This window comes from Montipora capricornis, chromosome 9, assembly GCF_036669925.1.
Source record: "Montipora capricornis isolate CH-2021 chromosome 9, ASM3666992v2, whole genome shotgun sequence".
NCBI classification, from domain to species: domain Eukaryota; kingdom Metazoa; phylum Cnidaria; class Anthozoa; order Scleractinia; family Acroporidae; genus Montipora; species Montipora capricornis.
In genome coordinates this window covers 24,299,747-24,326,162 of record NC_090891.1, presented here as the reverse complement: position 1 = coordinate 24,326,162, position 26,416 = coordinate 24,299,747, and the positions used below count along the sequence as shown (strand labels likewise).

The 26,416-nt window shown below is 39.2% G+C and overlaps 2 protein-coding genes across 2 annotated transcripts in view; both read left to right on the top strand.

Moving 5' to 3' along the window:
* Positions 1–20,294, top strand: part of LOC138016113 (protein argonaute-2-like) — a 21,398-nt gene extending 1,104 nt beyond the window's left edge. The window contains exons 1-14 of the mRNA XM_068863288.1: positions 1–181; positions 5,975–6,172; positions 6,478–6,678; positions 6,986–7,186; positions 7,762–8,048; positions 8,869–8,925; positions 10,943–11,213; positions 11,792–11,929; positions 13,013–13,187; positions 13,777–13,951; positions 15,540–15,893; positions 16,290–17,081; positions 18,675–18,874; positions 18,977–20,294. The exon at positions 1–181 is cut by the window's left edge and continues 1,104 nt beyond it. Coding sequence (XP_068719389.1) covers positions 1–181; positions 5,975–6,172; positions 6,478–6,678; positions 6,986–7,186; positions 7,762–8,048; positions 8,869–8,925; positions 10,943–11,213; positions 11,792–11,929; positions 13,013–13,187; positions 13,777–13,951; positions 15,540–15,893; positions 16,290–17,081; positions 18,675–18,874; positions 18,977–19,061 — 3,315 coding nt within the window. The 3' untranslated portion in view covers positions 19,062–20,294. The remainder of the gene's footprint in view (positions 182–5,974; positions 6,173–6,477; positions 6,679–6,985; positions 7,187–7,761; positions 8,049–8,868; positions 8,926–10,942; positions 11,214–11,791; positions 11,930–13,012; positions 13,188–13,776; positions 13,952–15,539; positions 15,894–16,289; positions 17,082–18,674; positions 18,875–18,976) is intronic.
* A 5,100-nt stretch (positions 20,295–25,394) lies between these two features.
* LOC138017462 (uncharacterized) lies at positions 25,395–26,178 on the top strand. The gene has a single exon (XM_068864543.1). It carries the CDS (start codon positions 25,395–25,397, stop codon positions 25,983–25,985), a length of 591 nt encoding a protein of 196 aa, XP_068720644.1. The 3' UTR covers positions 25,986–26,178.
* The last annotated feature ends 238 nt before the right edge of the window (positions 26,179–26,416 follow it).

Here is a 26,416-nt window from a genome sequence, read left to right as displayed (position 1 = left end):
AGACCGAGAGAGAACGAGACTACAGCTAACGAGAAAGTACAGGTAGGGGAAAGTGGCAAGACGCCCTCTAGTTCAACAGCAGTCCATCAGCCACAAGAGAAATCAAAACGAAAACAACAACGAGTTTCTGGTGCCAGCAAGTCATCTACGCCATCTCCTTCCTCTGGCACCAAGGTTAAGGGTAAGCTTTGCTGAAATGAAGATGAATATGTTCACAGTACTAGTGGGGTTAAATTTACAGTTCGTAGATTGATGAGCATATTTGTATTGTTCTGGCAGTAAGATATCATACATACCTCTTGAACCAAGAGAGGATTTCTTGGTTTGACATGGGCAGAAACTTGATTCCGATTACCTTGGGCTTTCAGTCCATTCTCAAACCGGGCTGGACTGAAACTTTCAGCCTGGACTGAAGCAAGGCCGGGGATGAAATCTTCTCCATGTAATTCCCAATTTCATTTCAAGAGGATTAAGCCGGGCTGATTAATCGCAGCTCAAGAGTTGTAAATAGTAATAAGTTAAACGCAGTGCTAAATTAAAAACGATGTTTATGGCAGACATTTCAGGCCTAGCCCTTAGGTTGAGTTTTGTTAATCGCAGCCCCCACCTAACCTGTGGTAATTTCAGCCAGGCCGATATTTGTCATGTAATCACCCCCTTAGGCATGGGTCCCATGTTTGGAAGTCAAAAACTTCTATCTCACAGCTAGTCATAGCCAGTAATCTACTCAGAAGCTTTTTGGGCTTGTCACATAATCTTCCTCCCCAGTGAACGTCTGCTGAAACAAACAGCACATTTCTTTCCCATTGTTCATAAAGATCAGCTGGAGATCACGCTGAACTTACTTTAGAGCCAATTTGCACTGGGTAATGGTTAAAAAGCCAGTCATAAGCTGAACAGGCTCCTTTGGTGCAATATAACTGTTGCATGTCACATATTGGGTGATTCCAGAAAAATATCCATATCTGTACCACAGGCAGCTTTTTGGAATTTTGAGGGCGAGGGAGGTTTTTTGAACTAGAAATCCAAAGGCATGGGGGTACATATGATTGCAATTCTGAGTGCATGGGGGGTTGCTAGAGGGGACGGACAAGAGTGTCAAAGCACAAACAAACTGATGGCACTGCTGACTACCACAGAAAGCAAGGTACAAGATGTCGTAAAAAAAGTTGCTGTTATTCATCGTGGTGAACAGTACAATAATGATGAAGTATTCTCGTTTGTCTCGCGATGTGGTCCCTTGTGATGTAGATCGCGGTTGACCTAATGATAGGTGTCGGTACCCATGACAACGCTGGTGCGCCCTTTGTCCGCTGGGAGCACCATGATGGATTCGTCCTGTTTTAAGCGTTTAAGGGCATCTTGCAGTTCCTTTGTGATGTTGGGCTCTGGTGGTTCTTGCTAAAGTTCCAAGCAGACTTCCCGCAAGCCTAACCAAGTAAATGTGTTGTACGAACAAATCCATCTCTTTCTTCATGAAATACATTGTACTCTCTAACAGCTTCTTGCTGATAAGGATTTAAATCAATAACTCAACAGGGCTTGAAATTGGGACTGATACATTTGCATTTGCGACCGATACGGTCGCATTTGCAACTTAATTTTTCTTATTTGAGACTAGGTTTGCCTTGACTGATACATTCATTAAAGTCGCATCTTAAAATTTTGTTACAATCTGAAGGTTTACTGTAATTTACCTGGATGCATGCATGCAACGATATTCCTTAAACAGCACTGCATTTTCAGCGGTTTCTTTAAACATGTATATTGCAGGCTCATATTTTGTTTTGATTTAGATAGATACATAGATGGATACTTTATTAAAATACATTGCAGCTCATAGAGCTGAATTGGGTATTCTACATTCTATAATAAAAATTTACAAAAATTATAATATCTAAAATCTAATATTAATAATGATAAAATCTAGTAATACTAAAAATTATGATGATAGTATCTATAAAAACCTATTCGCCAGAGAGCATGAGGCCATAATAAAACTGTTGTTGGCTCTGTTGGTCTTACACCTCGGTTTGTTAACAGTGCGTGTGTGCCTTAAATTATATTTACACTCATATGCATGTAAGGACGGCAAAAGCTTCTTAAGTTTTGAGCCACTGTCATTACAAATACTCTCCAAAGTGCTCCTACAAATATCATTGTGATGCTTCACTACGGTTGAGAGATTGACTAGCATTAGTTTATGCTGATACTCAATGCCAGGGCAGATGATTTGCATCGCCCTCTTCTGAACACGCTCTAATTCTTGCATTAGATAGCCCAACAGAGAGTAATGGAAGACAGGTGTGGCATAATCAATAACGGAACGCACACACGTGACGTAGAAAAGACAGAGATCGATCCTTCTGGGAAACTTGGGCTCTTTTAAGCTGGATAAGAAAATAGATCCTTTTGGCTGCCTTCTTAATCACTTCTTTGATATGCACGTTCCAAGTTAAATCGCTTGAAATGGTTAACCCTAAGAGTTTAGCATCACCTTTATACGCTCTCCTCCGATAGCAAGAGGAGGGAACTCACAACTGATTGAGGCAAATGAAATACTAAGCTCTTTACATTAGTCAATATTTAATTTGACTCTGTTCCTGTTGGACCATTCAGCTACTTCAGCAGCTATGGTTTGTGCATTGCTCACTTGTCCTTTCCTAATTATCTCAGATGCTGTAGTGTCGTCTACATATTTCCAAATTGAAGCGTTATTGATTGCTAGGTCGTTAATCATGATTAAAAACAACCATGGACCTAGTTTGGTCCCTTGAGGCACGCCGGAAGGAACTGTGCTCCACTCTGATACACATCCTTCAGTGACTTTGATTCTCTGCAAGCGACAGGAAAGGAAATCTATAATCCTATTAATGCTAGGTGGAATGGAAAGCGTGCATAGTTTCCTCACTAAAATGCTATGGTCTATTAAATCAAACGAGACAGAGTTCTTGTAGTTGCACGGTTCCCATCAGTCGCCAATGTGTCCACTCGTGAAGCATCTCAAGGAGGGCGAGGGTTGTTGACGATTTTGGTATCGCACTAAACTGACTGGGGTCTAGCATACACAATACTGCTGGCTTCACGTACTCAGTGACAACGAAGTCCTCTGCAAGCTTGGAAATGCAGGGAGTAAGTGATTTTCCATGCTTTACGATTCGTGCTTTGCCTTTTTGATGGCGGATTGCCCTGGTGCAAGAGACATGGCACGTGTTGTCGTATTGAATGATTCAGTCCTTCAGGGTTCTTTGAATAATCACTGTTGTAACACCCCTGATACTTCAGGTGTAAAGCTTAGTATAATAAAAAAAGAATTCGTTACTTGTTTTGTCATTGGTGGAAAACCTGCAAAAGGTAAAACAAAAGGAATTTTGTTACGGAAGCTAATATTTCTACCCAGTACATGTGTTAGTTGTTTTGCAGAGATTGGAGGCATTTAAGAACGTACTGCAGTTTCCAGCTGTCATATTTGGAAATCTATCACTTTGACTAAAATAACAGGCACTTACGTGCCTTTTTAAGTTATGGAACGGAACACAGGTTCAACTTGATCGTTTAGATGGACTTAAAGTGTTATCCAGGCCACTAACCGTTTTGTACTATTAAATCTTGAAATGACATGAAAGCTATTAGAAGAATGAAAAAATAAGCATTAATCATTTCAAAGTCTATACTAAATCACTTATTTATTCATTTAATGGCCTCAATTAATTTCGCGACAAAATTTTCATAACTAATCACAAATTTGTGACCAGACATACTTTTTAGTTTCGAGCCCTGAATTAAGTAATTTTAAAAAATAAGTTTAATGTTCAAGCCCATTGAAAGACCATGCTTGTATCTGTTGAAGTCTTTTACAAAATTTCTCTGGTTGCTAAGATGAGTAGCATGATCACGGTACCCATTTCTGTAACATACCTAAAAATTGTGAAATTGTGTTTTTTGGGGTGAAAATCACTTATTTTGGCTTATTTCACACCCAGACTTACATATCTGTCTAATTGTTCGGAAAATATTAATGTTTGGTCCGTTAAAACTGAAGTTTTGATTTACCCATGACCCCTTGCAGGCGTGGTCTTTCATACAGATAGTCAATTTTGAGGCAAATAAAAAGTAAAAACAGAAAGCTTTCACTACATGGAGGATAGCATCCCCTCATTTAGTTCTATTGACACCCTAAACGCTGGCTTTCTGCTCCAGTTTTTTGCTCCACTTTACAATTTGAGGTCAGAGCAGATGTCTCTCTCAATTTCCTGAAAATTGCCCCTGAAAAGACATTGTGGACTTCCCAATAATATCCATAGAGGAAAGGTTACCAAGCCTTGTGAAGCACATGGAAATCACGGCAGGTTAGTTTTGCAGGTTGCAGGTTGCAGGTTGCAGGTTGCAGGTTGAAATTTACTGTGACTGTTACATGAATAGCTAACCTTAGGCCTAATTAGGCCTAAAGAAACGTTTTTAGGCCTATTAGGAGGCCTAAAGAAACGTTTTTAGGCCTAATTAGGCCTAAGGTTAGCTATTCATGTAACAGTCACAGTAAATTTCAACCTGCAACCTGCAACCTGCAACCTGCAAAACTAACCTGCCGTGGAAATCATGGCTTCTTTGCGAAGTAGATTTGTGATGTTCACTGGCACTCAAGACTAGGTTCAATATGGCCCGGCATGTTAAAAAAAACGTAGCGACTCAGTCAAAGGCTAATATTTTCGCGACCCTGAAAGCTACGATGACGAAACTGTGGAAATAGCTAGTGGAACTTGTGAGCATTCAGAAAATGCTTGGTTGGAACCCACTTACGCCTTGGTTGGAGCAGGAGCAACATTGAAAGAAGTGGTCTCGAAAAATATTATTGCGTAATTGCGGAACAGAAAAAGCGTAGCGACTGTTTTGAGGAGTGATTTCTCCATTCGTAGTGGATCCCTCAAACTAATTTTTCTGTATGTTAAAGCACAAGGTATGAGCATTTAGTTGAGATGGTTTTGAAGCCACAGATATCAATTGAAGACTTGTTTCAAACTATAACCTAGTGAGCGCCAGAATTCCATAACACAGCGTTACAGTAAGGAAACTACGGAATTTTGAATCTTTTTAATGTGTTTTAATAAACTTGAACTGTTTTAATTTGTCTCATATGTAGTATTTACTGCGTGTTATCACTGGTTATTGTCCGTTAATCCACATAATTGTTCTCTCTTATGAAAAGTGGTTTTGAAGACTTTCAATTTGAAAATTGTGTTATGCGTTACACTCAAAATTTTCCTATTTTTCTATCCTTTTCCTTTCTTTTCTCAAGAAAGGAAAGTCGCTTACCCTTTTTACACCCTGTATGCTAATCAACAAGGATAACCTTAGCATTCAGCAAAAATATAGCTTTATTGAAGACGTCAAACTGAATAAATCAGGAAATGTTTCTGAGTCACCCCTAAGTGGGTACGGTGATTGTGCTACACATCTAAGTTCCTTGCCTTGATCGGGAAGTGTGCTGTGATTAGGCCACATACATAGCCCGGTGTTTCAGCAGACATTTGTTAGACAAATTGCAACAACAATAAGTGATCTGAAAACTATAATTACATTCAATGGTGAGGAAGACTGCGTAGACTACTCACGCCTATCTTTTCCATGCCTGTCTGTAATTTTAGGTCTGCTACATCCTGACAAGTAAAGATTGCTTGCAACAAAGAAAACATATTTGGATATTGTGCATTCTCTCTCTAAGTTTCTAATTCCTTAAACATGTATTCCCTAAGTTAAGGAAGGTAGTGTGAAAAAAAAGCTCTGTTTGAATAGGGTTTAACTTGATATTTTGCTGAGATTTTACAAGGAAGAATTATGTACATTGTACAAGTTAGAATATGTATTATGGCTACATTGTAGCGTGTTTACCAAATAAAACATAACAGGAATTGTTCACTGGAATTCAACAGGATGTATACACACTTTGAATCTGTCAATCAATTTTAATACTCTGCAGAACCTCAAAATGTGGCAGCTGCCAATACCACTGCCTCTACTGTGCCTTCCACTGCGACTGCTGCTGCTGAGGCTCATGTACCAGCCGCTACTTCTTCTGCTGCTGTTAAGACAGCTGGTGTCTCAAAAACCACTGCCAATGATAAAGAAGGTGGAGAAAAATTAACAACAAAGCTTGGTTCCAGGATGACTACTAATGGTAAATCTAAAGGTTCCATTGTGAAGTTTAACTGTTAACATTTGCAAACTTAGTTGTTCCTAATTCTTTTCACAGATACATGTAGCAGCTAACGTACATTGTAGCCTTGAAAGACAATCAGACTAATGTATGAAACTATTTAATACACATATACACTTTTTTTTCCCCCGTACAAGTTAGAACATGTATTATGGCTACATTGTAGCGTGTTTACCAAATATATAAAAACATAACAGGAATTGTACACTGGAATTCAACAGGATGTACACACTTTGAATCTGTCAATCAATTTTAATACTCTGCAGAACCTCAAAATGTGGCAGCTGCCAATACCACTGCCTCTACTGTGCCTTCCACTGGGACTGCTGCTGCCTCAGCAGCTAGTGTACCAGCCACTACTTCTTCTGCTGCTTTTAAGACAGCTGGTGTCTCAAAAACCACTGCCAGTGATAAACAAGGTGGAGAAATATTAACAGCAAAGCTTGGTTCCAGCATGACTACTAACGGTAAATCTAAAGGTTCCATTGTGAAGTTTCACTGTTAACATTTGCAAACTTACTTGTTCCTAATTCTTTTCACAGATACATGTAGCAGCTAACATACATTGTAGCCTTGGAAAGACAATCAGACTAATGTATGAAACTATTTAATACACATTTTATTTTACACTTTTTTTTTTCCCGTACAAGTTAAAACATGTATCATGGCTACATTGTACCTTGTTTACCAAATAAAACATAACAGGAATTGTACACTGGAATTCAACAGGATGTACACACTTTGAATCTGTCAATCAATTTTAATACTCTGCAGAACCTCAAAATGTGGCAGCTGCCAATACCACTGCCTCTACTGTGCCATCCACTGCGACTGCTGTTGCTGAGGCAGCGAGGGTACCACCCGCTACTTCTTCTGCTGCTGTTAAGACGGCTGGTGTCTCAAAAACCCCTGCCAATGATAAACAAGGTGGAGAAAAATTAACAGCAAAGCTTGGTTCCAGCTTGACTACTAACGGTAAATCTAAAGGTTCCATTGTGAAGTTTAACTGTTAACATTTGCAAACTTAGTTGTTCCTAATTCATTTCACAGATACATGTAGCAGCTAACATACATTGTAGCCTTGGAAAGACAATCAGACTAATGTATGAAACTATGTAATACATAAAAAACTTTTTTTTTCCCCGTAACCAACATTAACACACACAAAACAATAGTGCTCCTACAGTATACAGTGTAGCTAGAAGCTTTGTATTGCATATGCACAAAGTTTGTTATACACTGGTACTGTACAGTATTGAGCTTGCAGTGTCTGTGTGCATCCCAAAGTGATCCTGAAGTCGAGGAGTGTTTCTGGGCTTCCTTGCAATGTTCTGACTCCATCAATATTATTGACGGCCCATCTGTAATTGTAAATGGTTGCAAGTCTGATTAATTTAAATAACTTTAAGAACACGGTACATGTACTTAAAAAAAACCACACCAAATCTGATTTTCAGTAAATTGGAACTTGAAAGTACCTTATCTCAAGTTAGTTTAATTAATTGTTAATTACTGTATTACATGTAAGTGTCTTCCTCTCCAACACATAGCTCGTCAAACACAAGGAAATGGTGGACCACGTCCCCCTAAAAGACCAGGCTATGGTACTGTAGGCCGCCCTATAAGGTTAAGGGCAAACTTCTTCCGCCTCAATATTTCACCACAACTATCAGATCTCTACCACTATGATGTGGAGATAACCCCAAACAAGTGTCCCCCATCAGTGAAAAGAGATGTTGTGAATGAAATCATAAGGAAGTACAAAGATACATTCCAAGGTCACCACCCTGCTTTTGATGGCAAGAAGAATTTGTATAGCAGAATCAAACTTCCTTCAGTGAGTGTATTGAGCTGAATAGTCTTTCTGCTGTGTAAAACTCCTGAACTATAAGGGGCCAGGAGATATTGCATGTACATGTGTATATTAGAGAGACAAATCCTTTTACATTTAAAAACTACTCCTATGAAGAGGCATCATTCATAAAGTAGGAAGTCCCATGATGAGGCAACTCAGTTCCCAGGAGGGAGCATTTCTCATAAAAGGGCACCTCCCATAAAGGCAACCCATAAGGGGGCACCTCCCAGAAAGGGGCACCTCCCATAAAGGGGTTCTTCCCATCAAATGCTTTTCTCATTAAGGGGAACTTCCCATAAATAGACACCTCCCATAAAGGGGCACCACCCATTTAGAGGCACTTCCCATATAGGGGAACCTTCTATAAAGGGTCACCCTCCATTTACTTTTAAGGGGCACTAATCTCATAAAGAGACATTTCTGGGTAAACGATCACCTTCCATAAAGGGAGATCTCCAATAGAAGGTTACTTTCTGTAACATTGCATGTCAGATATAGGAGCACCCTGCAGAAAGAGGTACCTTGCATACTGGACTACCTCTGCTAATGTGTATATCCATTATTAAGGGTTATGCCCCGCCTCTGCCCCCACCTCCATAAATATCACTAGTTAAATGAAAACCTTTGCAAGAAGACTGCATCACTTTGCAAAGAAAGCTAGTCCTGAGCACATCTACTTGACTAATAGAACTGTGTTTTATAATTGAAAAATTAATTGTAGCACTATTATAATAATGTTTACTGATAGATTTGTGCTCAATGCTTGTTAAATGAAGGTTTATTTGTTCTGACTGTTGAATAGGTTGAACTTAGTGTCAAGTTGCCTGGTGAGGATGGAGGAAAAGACAGGGACTTTAAGGTCACTAACTTATTCTAAATAGTATGTATACCCTCATGAAACATATTACCGTAAACGTCCATGTATAAGCGGCATCTGTAGATAAGCCGCACCCCGAATTTACAAGCACAGATTTTGGAAAAAAATGTAATACAATAAAGTTTGAAGTTCCAGTAACGTTCTATTGCTATAAACCAACAAGGACAAACAATCAAGGTTTCACCATAAAGTTGAAATTCCTTCGATATTGAAACAAAACGAACGAGTGCTTAGTAGCCAAGCTTGAAGTGTGGGGAGGAGTCTGGGCCAGGGCCTATGTTGCATGAATTTTTTGAACACAGATGTGCTGCCTTGGTATCATGACCACTTCTATAAAGATGTACCCGCAATAGGCGAAAAAATTCATGCAGAACAGGAGCTTGATAATGCAGTCGACAAATTTGCCGAGAAGGTGGTCAAGGACAATGATACAGTTGGCCATTTACCTTGCGAGTACTCGCGAATTTTGTGGTATTTTATCGCACGTTGCGGAAAGATATGCGTGGAAGTGACTGGCCAAAGACGTCACTGCAAACAGCTGTGCAGAGGAATGGAGATTCCTTGTAGGTTGGTGTTTACTTGTTCGAGTGAAGCGAAAATTAATTGCTTGAAAGAACTCTTGGAGAGCAAGATTCACCAATAAACACTGGAAGACACAAACGGCTCCTTTAGGAGCCACCACTCATTAAAAAGTCAATGAACAACAGCAACATGCTCTCAGTTTCTTTTATGTTTCTGTACTGAGATCTTAAGAAGTTGTATGAATATTAATAAGGTTTTTTAAAACTCCAAACACAGATGTATCCATGGATAAGCCGCACCCTTGATTTATGGCTTCAATTTTGTGAAAAAATGTGCGGCTTATACATGGACGTTTATGGTATGTCTGCACCGAGAACGGCTTGAAGTGTCTAAGACTCTTACAAGTGCCGTAATGACTGCTGCATAAATGTTAATGAATGCTTTATATATGATTTTTATCGAAAAGTTGTAGGGAGGCAAGTGTAATTCAGTAAGACCTTTTTTAGGCAGTCATTTTCCAACAGAATGAGTGGATGACAACTGCTCATCATTATGCAGGGACTGTTTTCACCAAATCTTAGAGTATTTAATAGCTTGTTTGCATGTTTTATATTAAATAGTGATGTTCAGTTTCATTTTAGACTGTAAATATTTAAAGTGCCTATGAAGTAAAAAATAATGCTGCTTATTTGAAAGGCTTTTCAACGAAAAGAAGAATGCTGTTTTCCTTTTTGGAATATCCTTTTTCGTTTTAGAGATATTCACGTTTTTGTATTATGCAAATGAGAAAGTGATGACATCTTAAACAGTTCCACTTAAGCAATAAAATACTGAATCAAGGGGCGCATGGCAAAGCCAGAATTCAAGCTTGAAGTAGCTGGTGACTTGCGCCGGTTGCCAGCTAATTTTGAAAACCCTGAATTAAAACAGGACCAGCGGCATAACTGTTGTCATGGCAATGGCACAATGGGTGTCATTTTGCTTCACTTGTGATGTACATTTCTGGTGCCAAGTTTAAAGAACACTGCTTAATATTTTCAGAGATATTCCTGATTGAGTGTTATACTGTTTTAGTGGAACCATCTATGACATCATCACTGGCTTTCGTCACTTGCATAATGCAAAAATGTAAATATCTCTTAAACAAAAAAAGATATTCCAAAATGGAAAATGCAATTCTTCTTTACTTTGAAAAGCCTTTCAAATAAGCCGCAATTATTTTTTACTTCATGTGCACTTTAAGAACTCATACATGTAGCTTGTGCCCTTGGAATTTTCAGTGATCGCTCTTTTGATGCATAGATATTTTCTGAAAATGTTAACCTGAACTTCTGGTTTTTCAGAGGGCTGGCTCAGAGTGAGACTCAGATCATGGGAAATCCAGTGCGCCATTACTTATTCAACTAGGAATCTATGCAAGTTGGTTGGTCCTTTACACAAAAGAAGGTTTTCAACATTCTTTTTACTGTTTTTATAGGTTCAAATCCAGTTTGCAGCATCAGTTAGTCTCCTTGAATTAAATAACTTTCTGAGTGGTAAACAAAATGGAAAAGTGCCTCAAAATGCAGTCCAGGCATTAGATATTGTCATGCGGGAGATGCCATCATTCTATTACACACCTGTGGGGCGATCATTCTTCCCATTTGATGGCCAACGGAGACCCCTGGGTGAGGGGTGTGAAGTGCGGTTTGGTTTCTATTCAAGTGTGAGACATTCTGAGTGGAAGGCTATGCTGGTGAACATTGATGGTAAGCAATATCAACAGTGATTTTTTACAAGAACAGGTACATTGCTGGCCAGGCTGTCCTGATTAAGGGCCACAGCAAGGGTGTGCTCACATACAAATTAAAGACTATTGCATTGACAATAGTTACTCTTTAAAAAAAGACACTTGGACGGTGTAGAATCATACTATCCTACCCTTATATCCCTAAGACATGTATAAAATGTGTTTTCAACTAGCAAACCTCTCTAAATGTAATGACTTTCACTTTAACAGCATCATAATTCAAAAATTAGTGCCAGCCCTGAAGATTGATTCAAGATAATATTTAAGGAAATGCTTGTGCTCAATTAAGCTTTTATCATACTTTCATTTGCATGGTTATATCAACTCAATGACATCTGCACGTGTATGAACTTTAGACTGTGTGACATTGAATACTTGTGTAGATCACTCATCAAAAAGTTGAAAAAAATATGTTTGCATTTTTGATAGACAGTATAATTTGAGGTTTTAATTGGTATATCTGCCCAGGGGACATAACGTCAGCTTATGTCTGCAATTAAACTTCATCGAATATCCACCTTGGTTATTTCATTTCAGTCTCTGCAAAAGGTTTTTACAAGGAACAACACGTCATAGACTTCCTATGTGAAACTCTTGGACAATATGTAACACCTCAAAGTCTTGACGACCGTAATTTTCGGCTGGACAAACATAGACTGGAGAAGGCCATACGTGGTAAGAGTGCATAAGATCTTAGTTGCACGGTACAACGTAAATTTAAATCATAATAAATGCAAAATTGGTCACAGACATGAGCATGTAATTACACAGTATTTGCATAAGCCATTTGTTAATGTTTTACACATTTATGTATTTAAGGACATTCGCCAGTATTACATTGCGCATCCCTACTGCGCACAATTTGACGTGTGATTAGCGCGCGCGCATTAAAAAAATGGCGGCTTTTCTTTACGGCTGGACCTTGCTTAAATCGTCATTTTCTAGAAAACGAGTACGGTGACCTATCGTTTTTTTCTGTTGTGTTGAATTAAGTAATAAATTTCTCTATGTGAAGCAAATATGGGCTGATTCTCAGTGTTGAGCAAGAAACAATCGTCGGAAACGTGAATTTAGCAAGCAATCGTGACTATAATCATGGTGCTATTATAAGGATTTATGTAGTATAAACAAGCTGCTGTTGCTCCTAAACGAACATGGGGACCCCTCATTTTTATTTCCAAATTTAAGTTCCTACAATATAAACAATCAATAGGCAAAGTTTGACAAATATCTCATTGCAGGTTCTATTTCAGTGGAATGGCCTTAATATTTACTTCGTGAATTCTGTTTCTTTTTTTTTTTTTACATTTACTTTAGGAGCCCATTTGTTTAAAATGGTGGATAATGCTGTCTGCCGGATAAATCACTATCCATTGTAATTTGTTTGTCAACCCTAATCCACATGATAGCGATTTTTCTGGCAGATAGCATTTTCCATTTTTTGAACAACGTGGGCCGGTGACCGTTATTTTCCATTCCACTGAAGTCAACAAAAAAGTGACAGCAGACAGAAACTGAATTTGCTGAACAGGACTAACTCTACATGTAAAGATCTAATACTCAGATTATATACCAGTGCTGAAAAAATAATGAATATACACCTTTGGGCTGCAGGACTTTGTAAAACTTTAGAAAGGTCCTTTGAGACATATTTCAATTTGGAGTTGGAAGACATGAGTTTTTTAAAGGGGCGAGACCGTTGTTTATGGTCTGTGTAGGAGAAATTCAACTAATACCCAAGTTTTTTTTATCCTTAAGGAATTCGTATACAAACGACTCATGCAGCCTCTATTAAAAGAAAGTACACCGTGTGGGGAGTATCAAGTGTTTCTGCAGAAAAGCTACAGTTTGATGTTGAGGATGGAGTAACTGGTCGCAAATTTAAAACAACTGTTGCAGAGTATTTTAAGGATACATACAAGTTGCATTTAAGGTATTATGCCGTTACTTTTGTAACTGGTAGTAAGTTGCGAGTTGTAGTAGGAGATCAAATTACTTTTAATTAAACCAGTTTATTGAAAAGAAACAGATGAGTTACAATTAAATTACAAATTACGAAATAAGCGATATACTCGATCGTGCATATGCGGCTTAAATGACGATTTAAGTACTTGAATTCGAACAATTGGACAATTTTAAAGGAACAATATATACCTCGAATAGAATTCGACTAATGTCAGTAACAAGTTTCGCATACACGCGACTCTTGTTTTGACTTTGCTGTTTCTGTTAGTTGTATGCCAGTAGTTCGCGAAGTTTTTGCAGAAAGTTCCTATACTCGGAAAATTTCAAAGCGAAACGTAGATCCGCAGTGCGTAGAAACGTAAGTTAAGTCTTAGAATACGTCGCTGTGAAACTCTGAAGCAAAAGGTCAGGGATTCAAACGTAATGGTTACACGTTGCGATCGCTACAGAAAATGTTGAAACTAGTGTATATATCTTATACATATATTTGTAAAGAGAAAAGAAGTACTGGTCTAAAAACAAATAAAGTACAACAAACAACACTCTCTCAATTTCAGATATCCTCACCTACCCTGCCTACAAGTTGGCCAAAAAAGGGACCGTTACCTGCCACTAGAAGTGTGTACCATCATTCCTTGTCAAAAGAGACATTTGACAGAGCAACAGACGGCAAAGATGATCAGAAGTACTGCTCGCCCTGCCCCTGAACGACAGCAGAACATTCAGTCTAGGGTACTAGGTTTGATAATTCAATTCACACGGGCCTCTTCTCGCAGTTCTCTGGAGGGAAACCATAACTACCCTGTATATAACTTGACTGTTTACAAAAAAGTCTTGTAAGTTATAAATAAAGTGGGTGGCAAGATTTTGCACACACTTACCCGTTTACACCCGCTAATGTTTGTTCCCATGTTTTTGGACACAACAAAATATAAAATGAAGCGATTATAGCCGACAAAATATTTGAAGGATAGTTAAGTGCTGACAAGACATGTATATGTGAAAAATCGTACATTTGAGCAACAGTTTTTTGCGTAACTCAAAAATATACATAGTTAGTTGTCTTTGGATTTTACATTTATCTCTCTTCGTAGATGAAATAATTAGCTCTTATTAACCGAGCAGGAGGTCTCTATTGGAGAATCTTGACCGACCGAATTCACGAATTTGATTGGCTGAAATCGATAGTGAAAGCGGTCTGGATTTTCCCATCTAGACCGGCATCTAGACCGGTTACGTTTTGCGGTGAAAAAGTTGAAAACTAAATGCAAAAATATTGACTATTTTCTTCTAACAATTTTTCTTTATGGAAGTGCCAAAGAACCTGATATAAAAAAAAGTATTGAGGACGAGCAAGCTTTGGCAGAATTAAGTTCGGCTCATCGCCGTTCACAAGCAAAATGTCAGCTAGTGCAAACCAGTTACATTAAACGAATTAAATTTTTCTTGTTTGCGACGTAATAAACATCTTATTAACCGAGCTTCGTCGGTCTGTATGAGAGAATCTTGACCTCGATCGTGTGCACAGACCTCACTGCGTTAGTTCCCAGTCCTTGTGAGACACAGCCATATAATAACAGGTACCAATAGCGAACTACCGTAAAATCCCACATTAAAGCCCTGGGGTTATATAACTTAAGAAGGGGTTTTTGGTAGGCCTATAAACAGGGTGGGGGAGGGGTATATGTTGGGGTTATGGAAGCGGAATAAAAAAATGTTTGGGAACGACGAGATAAAACGTATCTGATAAACAAATTAAAGCTAACATACCATAACATTTAGAGCTATTACCCTAAATTACCATATTATTACCCTATTAGCCTACAACCTTTGATTAAAAATTTTGATGTTTGTAAAGGAATGCACTTATACATGGATTAGATGGGCTTATATCGGCGGGGGGGACTTATATCCGGAATAATATCTTTGTTAGCAAATAGAAGGGCTTCTATCCGGGGGGCTTATAATCGGGGATGCTTTAACGTGGGATTTTACGGTATTTGTGTTCCTTTTACTGTCGAATGGGAGTTACAGGTATAGTGGAATGGCTGCTATTTTGTGTAGTGTCCTTCAAATATTTTTACAATATTCCTAAAGACTGAATCCTTCGGGAAAAGAAGGGACATTAAGAGCGTCATCCTTGTACTTATACTTATAGTCATATTGTACTCAAAAATATTGTTACATGCAGTCTTTTCTAAACATTTGTTTCCATTCAGTTGAACCGGTAACTGAATGTACAAACAAAGGTACATAGTTACTAATATGACAATGAGTGATAACATTCTTAAATAAACGTTAGTTTTATCTCGTACTCTAGGCCCAGGAGATGATGAGAGTTAGTAGTAAGTACTTAAATGAGGAGTTTAAGACTTCAGTCAGCACTGACATGGTCAAGGTGGATGGTCGAGTCCTTCCCGCACCTAAGCTCAACCTTGGTCCTCAAGACCAGCCACTGGTTCCACGCGATGGTGCATGGGACATACGAAACAAATCACTCCACAAGGGAGCTCGCATTCAAACTTGGGCTTTAGCTTGTTTTGAGACTTCCCGTTGCTGTAATGAAGGTCACCTGCGAAAGTTTTGTCAGCAAATGGCGTCTGTGTCCAGTGGAAAGGGAATGAGAATGACAGAGGAGCCCACTGTTGTGAGATATGCGAGGGATAAAAATGACGTAAGAATTCTGTTTCCGTAAAGTGTTATATAGTTTGTACAAAGGTGTTCAGTGGCTTTTGTCAAAGTCAATTCGGCACGCTAAGAATGCCAAAAAACACTTCGGAAATTAAATTAGCAGCCCCTTTTCAAACGTAACGTTCTGAAAAAAAAAAAGCGAGATATAACCGAAACTAGGCAAAAACAACAACAAATAATTGGCAGTGCCTGCCCTCAAGAAGGCAAAATACTGAGGGAAGCCATGAAAAGGGTCCTCCAACATCGCTGACTGTACATTTGAGATAACTGTGCACTCGCCCTTTCAAGTCATAAGTGGCTTGTCAGTGTGTTGACGACCAACCAGTGCTCAAAGATTGAACGGTCATTTAAACATAATTTTACTTCTTTATATGATTAGGTGCAAAGACTCTTTTGCAAATGGGAAGCAGACCTTCCCGAACTACAGCTTATCATGGCTGTTTTGCCAGAGAAATCTAAAGATCTTTACTCGGAGATTAAACGAGTTGGTGACAATGTGATTGGAATTCCAACCCAGTGCGTTCTGTCAACAATCGTGCAACAAGCGAAACATCAAGTCTGCACCAATATTTCTTTGAAGATTAACTCCAAACTAGGTGGCATCAATCAGGTTATTGATCCGTCGGAGAAGTCACCCGTGTTTAGAGAACCTGTCATCATCTTTGGTGCTGATGTAACACACCCTTCTCCCACTGAAAATGGGATTCCATCTATCGCTGCTGTTGTGGCCAGTATGGATGCAAATGCAACCAAATACTGCGCACGGGTTCGAGCGCAGAGACACGAGAGGTCAGGAGGTGCTCAGGAAATTATTAGAGATCTGGCAGTCATGGTGAAAGAGCTTCTTATCGAGTTCTACAAAGCCAACAGGAAACTAAAGCCGTCCAAGATCGTTTTCTTCCGTGATGGAGTCAGCGAGGGTCAGTTTGATCAAGTACTGGTTCATGAAGTACGTGCTGTTCAGGAGGCCTGTATGATGCTGGAAAAGGAATATCGCCCAAAAATCACATTTCTTGTAGTTCAGAAGCGGCACCACACAAGACTATTCTGTGAAGACAAACGAGATGCCTCAGGCAGAGCTCAGAATGTACCTGCAGGCACCACTGTGGACAGTGGTATAACACACCCATATGAGTTTGACTTTTATCTGTGCAGCCACTTTGGAATCCAGGTAATTTGATGCTGTCTAACACTTGGGAAAGTTTTTTTGCTACTTTAACTCAGTGAGAAACTCCAAGTTGCCTTACACTGGATTGTGATGAACAAGTTACTTTCTTTTTTTAGAAAAAAATATTGTAAAAAAGCATATTGCATGTAAACCGTGGAGTTCGACCAGTCTCAGGGTACGTTCATTTTGAAGATTTGGATCAGTAGGATTTGTAATCCAAGATCACTAAAATCATGGTGTATCAAATGAACTGGTGAATCCACTCTGAAAAATTATTCGTTGGTTCCTTTGATGCACCATGATCCGAGTTTTTACTATTTATTGCAATTTAAAGGCAGACTTACAAAACAAAACAAAACAAAAAAAGCCGTAAGGATAATTTGTAAAAGAGTTGCGTGACCCCATATAAAAACAAATTACCTCATAAAATTATAATAATTACAATAATCTCGCCAAAACTGTAATAGTATTTACAATTTTTGTTACAAATTTAGTAACGTTAGCTTTAAACTTGTCAACGCTGTATGCCGAACGGACCTCAAGAGGCAAACTGTTCCATTCATCCACAATCCTATAAAAGTTATCTTGGATCACAGATCCTGATCTCGATCCAACCTCATTCCCAGGCTCTCTCATCTCACCGACTCCTGGAGCAAGAGAGACCCTAGGAACGAGGTTGATCTTGATCATCCAAAAGGGAGTCATCTTAAACCTTGCTTGTAAGGACCCCTGGCGCTCTTTTATCAACCAATCATTCGTTACGTCTGTCAGTCTGCTTGCCTGCCTGCCTGCCTGCCTACTTGCTAGGCTGTCTGTCTGTCTGTCTGTCTCTTTATCTGTCGCCTCTATACACACCCCACCTGCTTGTCTGTTTAGAACCAGTCAATCAGGTCATTTCCTCGTTTCCTTTGTTATGAACTTATTTTCAGCTGACCATGCTGCTTATAGGTGATAGAAATGTTCTTGATTTTTTTCAACTTTTCAGATAAATCCCCTCTCCTCCCACAGCCCTTCCCCTCTTATCATTTTTGTTAAAGTGCACCTAACCCCAAAATATTTTTTCCGCTAAAATGAATCTTTGCAACTGTTCGAAATGCATTGCGGTCATTTTTTCATTTTTCTAACAAATCCTGGCATTTTATAGGCTTCGAAAGTTGCGAAAATCCAAGCATCTTTTGTTCACGACCGAGTCAGAAGGGGAGTGGGTCTATTCCTGATTTGACGTCACAAACTGATTTACATTGCATTAACTCTTTTTAAAAATGCATGCAAAGTAGATTGTGACGTCAAATCAGGAATAGACCCACTCCCCTTCTGACTCGGTCGTGAACAAAAGATGCTTGGATTTTCGCAACTTTCGAAGCCTATAAAATGTCAGGATTTGCTAGAAAAATGAAAAAATGGCTGCAATGCGTTTCGAACAGTTGCAAAGATTCATTTTAGCAAAAAAAATATTTTGGGGTTAGGTGCACTTTAAACATCAGCTTATGTGTTACGTAACTGTAATCTTTGATTTAGACAAGATATTTACTTTGCCTCAGACTTGCAGGCTGTAAAATAATAATTTTACCATGAAGGTTACTAATTTTTCCTCAGGGAACAAGCCGATCCACACGCTATCACGTTTTGTACGACGATAACGCCTTCACAGCAGACGGCCTTCAACAGCTCACTTATCAGCTGTGTCATGTATATGCACGGTGCACTCGCAGTGTCTCCATGCCAGCCCCTGCCTATTATGCACATTTGGTAGCATTCCGAGCCAGACACCATGTGACCAATGGTGGAAATGGAAGGTAATTTTTTTGTGGCAAGTTTTTCGTCAAGTTTTCTACTCTCATGGCCTTGTTTGTTTGTTTGTTTGTTTGTTTCAATTGTTGTCGTGTTCAACTTTTTAGGGGCGGCGATACTGTAGATTTGGAGAAGTCTGCAAAAGCCATTCAAGTCAGCGACAGAATGAAAGGAGCGATGTATTTTACGTAAAGAATCAAGAGGATAACACTGAGTAAATTAATTTAACTTGAAATACCAGGAATAGAGAAAACATGGAAAAAAATCCTAAAAAAATTAAACAACGATCATTATCGTCATCATTATCATCGACGTCGTCGTCATCATGAAACCATCATCGTCGTCGTCTTTTTCCCTACAAGGGAAATAGGACCTTAAAGTAACACTACCTTAAGATGTAAATGCCTCGATAAAGACATAAGTAGTGACTTTTTATATGAAGACATTTCCCGATTTTCCTTCAGAGTACAATATAAAATAATAGAATAGTGAAATAATGTAAACAAAAGACGAGACAATACTGCACCAAAATGCAAAGACTCGCAAGCAGTGGTTAAACAACATGTTCTGATTTGTGCCATTGTCCGGTACCCGAAGAAGGAGCCGGGACTTTTTGTGCGTTTTTGTCAAACTTATAGTAGGAAAACTAAGCGTTACGTAATTGTATTCAGGTTGTAAGTACGAACATCACTACATAAACTAAAAGAGGTCTTTAGACTAGTTCAGAGGTAGATGCATCACGGAATGCAAGACAGCTTCGTGGACATCGTTTGCTCTGAATACTGATCGTACAGTTGTTCAAAATGCGGGCACATTAATGCTGTGTTACTAATCCATCATTTAGCGGTAATATCCTGTTGCGTGGACTGGAATTTATCTTCCAATTTTCAACCCAAAATTTAGTTTAGCCAGCATGAAATCAGTAGTACAAATGCAAGAAGTTGCCATTTAAAAATTGTTTAACTATATTAGTATTTAACATGAATCCTGATTAGAAAAGCTGGGTTAATAATTTCTTAAGAAAAGTAGGATTAATGTTCATCCGAAAATCTTATAAGTATTGTTGTTTGCGTACTGACTCGTGAGCAGTGTCAATTTGTCAGGTTGGAAAACGGTAGCTGACCTAGCCATGGGCGTCAGGAGCGAGTTCAGTTGGATTTTGCGCATAGAGACTGGGCACGAGTCAGTCTAACCTTGAAAAAGTACATAACTATTTTAATCTTGTAAAAGCTACTAAAAACACGAACTCGTAAAATGTTGTTCGTAATGGAGTTTGTTTTGTTTAGCAAACAAGTTAATATGTAGATTCAAGTTTATCCCAAGATAAAGTAGTCATATAATTATAAAGAAAAAAATTGTCACTAATATTTTTACTTAGATAATACGTTTGCTGGCGAGTGTCAACAAGGGAAGAAATTTCACAAAGAAGTATCATTTCTTTTCCTCCATGATAAGGGGTTGATAAATTTTGGGAAACCTTGGGTTTAGAATATAATCGAAACCCTATCGTCCCGAAATTGTTGTCAGTAAAATACTGTAGATGGAACCCCTATTAACTGGCTTACTGTCATTACCAGGTTTTAAGCGGCCACCCAAGTTTTAACACAAGTAGTTTGGCTTTCTTTTGGAGAAGACGATGACAGATAAGAGTCTGAATTTGGAATTTGACGACTGATAAAAACATCCTGACACGCGTTTATAACGATTTTCTTGACGTGATCCCACATTCTCTACAGCCTGCTTCACACTTGTGAGATAAGCATAACACTAATGAAATAAGCATAAGCTCTAGCACAAGAAAAAGAAACATGTTTCTCTTTCTTGTTCTTATGCTTGTGCTTACTTCACTGGTGTTATGCTTATCTCACAGTTGGGAAACTGCTTATCTCACTAGTGCTATGCTTACCCCACAAGTGTAAATCAGGCTTAAACAATTGACCCGATCACAAAAATATTCATAGTACACGAATCCCTAATAAGCGGGCACAAGAGATTATTTGGTGGCTAACCCCTATTTACGCTTAATAGGGGTTCGACTATACTGTACGAGATGATCGTGGCTATTAAACAGTTATCTCACGAGTGCGCGTTGGATATGAGATGGTATCTCCTTTTTTCAACAACCGCGAGTGGAATAATTGTTTTATTGAAAACGTCCCCCATTGTATAGAAAACTAACAAAAAAATAAAAATAAAAACGCCCTCCAAAATTACGGGTACGCTTACCATATTTGTAGAGCATGGTATAATGGCTCATATACCATGGTGGCTGAGACACTGGAAACGAGGATCTTGAAATTGCATATTTAATGATTAGTTTTTAGTACTTGTTAACCGAGAGTGAGGTCTTTGTGAAAAAATTTCAGACGAAACCTTGCCGTATTGACCGAGCGATAGCAAGGTCGACACGGCAAGGGCAAGGTTTGGGATTTTCCTCTTAAGACCGAACGTTCAGGGTTAGTAAGTTGTTTATTATATGGCTTTTTGCTTTGTTTTTTTACAAGCCCGTAGTCGGCCCGTGGGAAAAACGCCCTACAATTAGCCGATCAGAGCGCCCGTTATATCGGCTACAAGAATAAGCCATATAATAATTAATATTATTTTTACCACAATTGCTGCTAATCTCTCAATCTGATTGGCAAATTTGCCGTTGTCGCGCAATGCCTTTTTCAGCTCACGCTCTGAAAAAATATTTTCTTTGAAGTTGATATTTAGGGTCGTTTATACGAGAGAAAATAAGCCGCGGCTTACATAAGACGCGAACACCCCGTATAAATGGTACAAAATCTACGTTCACGGCTTTCTCAAGCCGCGGCTTATCCTGGCCGGGGAGTTTATACTCGTATAAATAGTTCCTTTCGCGTATTATGTACGCCGGGGGGAGAGTGAGCCGCGACTTATTTTTAGTTCTTATTAACCGAGCGGGAGGTCTGTATGGGCGAATCTTGACCGAGGTCGCCAGTACAGACCGAACGCAGTGAGGTCAGTACCGGCGACCGAGGTCAAGATTCTCCCATACAGACCAACCTAGCTCGGTTAATAAGATGTTTATTATATGGCCAAACAAGAACAACTTAATTCGTTTAATGTAACTGGTTTGTACTAACTGACATTTTGCTTGCGAACAGCGATGAGTGGCGATGAGCTGAACTTAATTCTGTCAAAGTTTGCTCGTCATCCTCTTTCAGTTTTGTCATGATGCTGTTTGGCACTTCCATAAATAAATATTGGTAGAAGAAAATACTCAATATTTTTGCATTTTAGTTTGCATCTTTTCTCTGCAAAACATTACCGGTCTAGATGCCGGTCTAGATGGGAAAATCTAGACCGCGGTCAATATCGATTTTAGCCAATCAAATTCGTGAATTTTGTAGTTCCCAGTCCTCGTGAGACGGAGCCATATAATAATGTCTCGTATAAACGGCCCTATTGTGGCAAAAAACAAATCGAAATGTGATTTCAGCGTGGTCTGTACTCTTATCGACAACGAGTACGCGTCATTACTCTTTTCCCAAGCATTTTTATCTTCTTGTTTCCGAATGTTGAGCGAGTTTGCAAAATTTTATGAAAGGGAAGTCTCACGCTACAAGTAGCTCATTTGCATAGTGCACCACGCATCTCCTGAGTCCTCGATAAATCTTTCGTGTTTACGCGCTGTTTTCACCAATTGTACAAGCTTTAAACCCCAGTATGCAAAATGGTATGTGCCGACCAATGGCCGAGGGAACTAGTGTAAAGATTTCTTTCTACCGTTTTCAGTTTGGCTCTACTTTTTCACCATAAACCGGGCACCATACGAAACTTTTTAAAAAGAGATTTGTTATGGTGCCCAGGCCGTTGGCGCCAGCGCGAGCCATTAGATCTCGCGCATGCGCAGACGTTATTCAGCCCTGTTCGCTAAACCACATTCGTTTTGTTAAAGGGAGAGTTTCACGTTTCTGCGCATGGGCAAACTGTCAAGTCAGCCCATTTAATTCCATTGTTATTGAAACAATCGAAAGCACTGATGCAGGAAACGGAAACAATCCCATAGTAATAGATTACACATTGGAATTACTTTTGTAATCATTTCCTTTTTGTTATGAACCTACTGCATGCGAATAGATTACTCGTGCGTTATGACAACTCGTGCGTAGAATAAATTTTCGACACTGAATAAATTCGAGATCAAAACTAAATTCGATATTTTCTGTGTAAACCCGCAGTGTCTTCCACCAAATTTGGGCCTTAGTCATTCAGTGTATTTGCTTTAATACTCTCTGTGTTTAATTAACATCATCTGGTTCAGTAAGAAACCGTAAAATTTACAACTGCTAGCAATAAAGCTTGGACATGCGCAAAAACGTGAAACTGTCCCTTTAAGTGGTTGTGTCTCACAAGGACTGGAAACTACCAAATTCACAAATTTGATTGGCTGAAATCGATATATTGAAAGCGGTCTAGATTTTCCCATCTAGTCCGGCATCTAGATAAGACCGGTAATGTTTTGCTGTGAAAAAGTTGCAACCTAAAATGCAAAAATATTGTCTATTAATTTCTTCTAACAATATTTATTTATGGAAGTGCCAAAAAGCCTGATGAGAGAAAAAGTTAAGAGGGCGAGCAAACTTTGGCAGAATTAAGTTCGGCTCATTGCCGTTCGCAAGCAAAATGTCAGTCTGAGTAGAAACCAGTTATAACATCAAACGAATTACATGGTTCTTGTTTGCCATATAATTAAGATCTTATTAACCGAGCTTACTCGGTCTGCATGCGAGAAGTTTGACCTCGGTCAAGATCCTCCCATACCGTTTGGGGCGGTTTCTTGATCTAGTGGAACTGTTTGATGAAAAGATTTCGGTGCCCAGCGTCTATTATACTTGGCTTTCGCTCGTTGTTTAGCTAGAATTTCTGACTGAAATACGGAAAATCGAACATTTTCAAGGTTTTCGATCCTCTCAAACATGATGAGCTGCATGATGAGCCATTCTTTGAATACTTTACCTGTAATTCCTCTGGTGAACATGGAAGAGTATCGGGCACATTGGCGGGAAAGCGATTACTTCCCGCCAATTCTTCGATCGCAAGGGCATTGATCATGTCTTTGATGGCTTGATTCGAATACAATACTTTATTCTCATTTTGAGTACTCTTCCTTAATGTTCTGACCAAAATCCCGAAAAAGTGTCGACACAATGACCATGTCCTTCTTCCAAGTCGACCCAAGCAGACTCGGAATCACTCGAGCGCCATTGTATGGACCAACTCGTAGATGGAAAGTTCCATCATCTCATCTTTAACCAGGGCCCCTGCACTGAAATCTCTCAGCCTTCTAAACCACTCAATCGATACAGCATACCATTGTTTCGACAGACAACGGGAAAGCCCGAAAACTCGACTGAGCCGAAGAGAATACGGCGGTGAATGGAGGGGTGAATGATCGTTGGCCGCTATCCTCCCAGGCCAAATCTTTGAATTTCGCCAGACAGTGTCGTGTTTATAATATTAACTTCTTTAACACGTCAAGTTAAAGCACTGACATCGTTGAAAACTCCATTACCGCAAATTACCTGGTAATGACGGATGTTTTAATGTTATTAGCAACCGAGACCGGAAATTAGATACCATGCCCTGATGGGAATTTCAGAATCGCATGAAGCTCGTCATGTAGTTCAGGAGCTAAATGGGTGATGGGTTGTAATTGGCTGGAGCGGAGTAATGCCTGAAATCTTACACTGAACGCCTTTAAGAACAGACAGTGGTTACATCGAACCATTCATATTTCACGATGATGGAGGTAAGCGCCTACTTGGCGTAGCTGAACATCATTTGAGGTGTGACTGCTCTCGACGGTATAGGAAAAAACCTTTTTATTCACAATATTTAGTCGATCTCATATACATGTAATAAAAAAACCAGGAGCCCATCAACCGGAGCGTGCAACTTACCTATTTTCGCGCAACGGCGTTTTCACAAGTAAGGTTATTTCTAGATTGAATTTCCCGCTAATGAGACTCCCACAGGAGCCCGATGACCAATTACAAGAAATTAAGCTGACGTCATAGAGTCACCGAACCGGAACTGCCTTTGTTTTTTGACCTAATTCGCGGGAAGGAAGTTGCACGCTCCAGATGGGCTCCTGAGAAACTGAATTTCTTTGCAATTTAACAAAAGTATGCCATCAATGTATATCAGCTGAAAAATGTCAAGCCCTATTAGCTTGGTATAACAGCAACTAGCCGTCAACAATGTCACGACCATGTGGCTGCAAGTTACGCATCACAAGAGGCTCTATTCAGTCTATTTTATGCTTTGACTGAGCAGTGAACCGTACATAGCATTCTTGCATATCAAATTTGAAACCGAATTATCGAGTTATGAGCTTGCTTCGCAACGAACAGTACTTTAGGTCTTTTTTTTATAGAGGGGGGTATATTTATGAAGCGCTCCGTTTTGTATTACAAACAGGAAAACTGGAAAACGGATTAAGAGAAACAATACGGTGCCTTCATGAATTCATTTGTTGAAAAAAGAGACACGAAGACAATGGTCGCACCAAGGTTTTACCCATTTCGTAAAGGAAACGCCTTTGTTATTCGTCGTGATGGCATTAAAGATGATATCGAAAGAGCACTTGAAAAACATATTGAGGGAATGGAGCCAAATTTTAAATTAGCATCCTTTAAACGACTTCGGCAGGAGTTACGACAACCACTGACCGACGTACTGAGGCCGCGGAAGCTGGAGGAAACGGTTGATGAACTCTATAAATGTAAGCTCGGAGATGATTTCCATCCCTACGAATTTCCAACTGATGTAGACGCTATGCAAAGGGACTTATCGATTTGCAAAATTGGTGAAATTCTAGAGAAGGACATTGAATCTTCCTCAAGTTTACCGAGAAGAGCGAGAAATTACACTCGTATTTGGAACCTTCTCAAAAATCCGTTGACAGGATGTTTCAACGTTGCAAGATTGTCGACATTGATGGACGAGTTAGCACAATGTTTTCCTCGTTTTGAATTAGCAGGAATAAAGTACAAGGTACCAAGCAAAATGTCCGAAGTGAGAAGAGACGCGATCGTTTGCAAAGTAGATGAAATACTGAATTTATCAAAAGACTACGAAAACATTTAAATTTTGTTATTTATAACCCTTTATAAGATTGTAGGTACAAGGCTCGGGTCGGTCTATAGACAGGCAGTCCATGCAGACGACCTGGTCTCTGAATCCTCCGAAATCAAACGAGAGAATTGCAGGTTTGACTCTTTCGGCAGCTTTCGGCAAACCACAGTGAATCCTTTGAAATGTGACCGTTGCAGCCACATGAACTTTCCAGTTTTGACAACCGTATAAGAATTTATTATTGTTATGTAAAGATTTTAAAAAAACGTAGACCACAATAAAGCAGAAAACCTGAAAAGGTATTTTATATTCCCGACACTCGAAAGAAAACAAAAACCACGAAAACGGGTATCGAACCAATGCATGCGTAAGAACTGCAAAGTCACGACTGCCAACTGAAACAAACTGAAGCAATCAACGCATTGCTTAAAATTTAATCCCGC

What these genes read in the sequence shown, in the direction of transcription:
- LOC138017462 (XM_068864543.1), top strand. Translation starts at nt 25,395, where the DNA reads ATGGTCGCACCAAGGTTTTACCCATTTCGTAAAGGAAACGCCTTTGTT.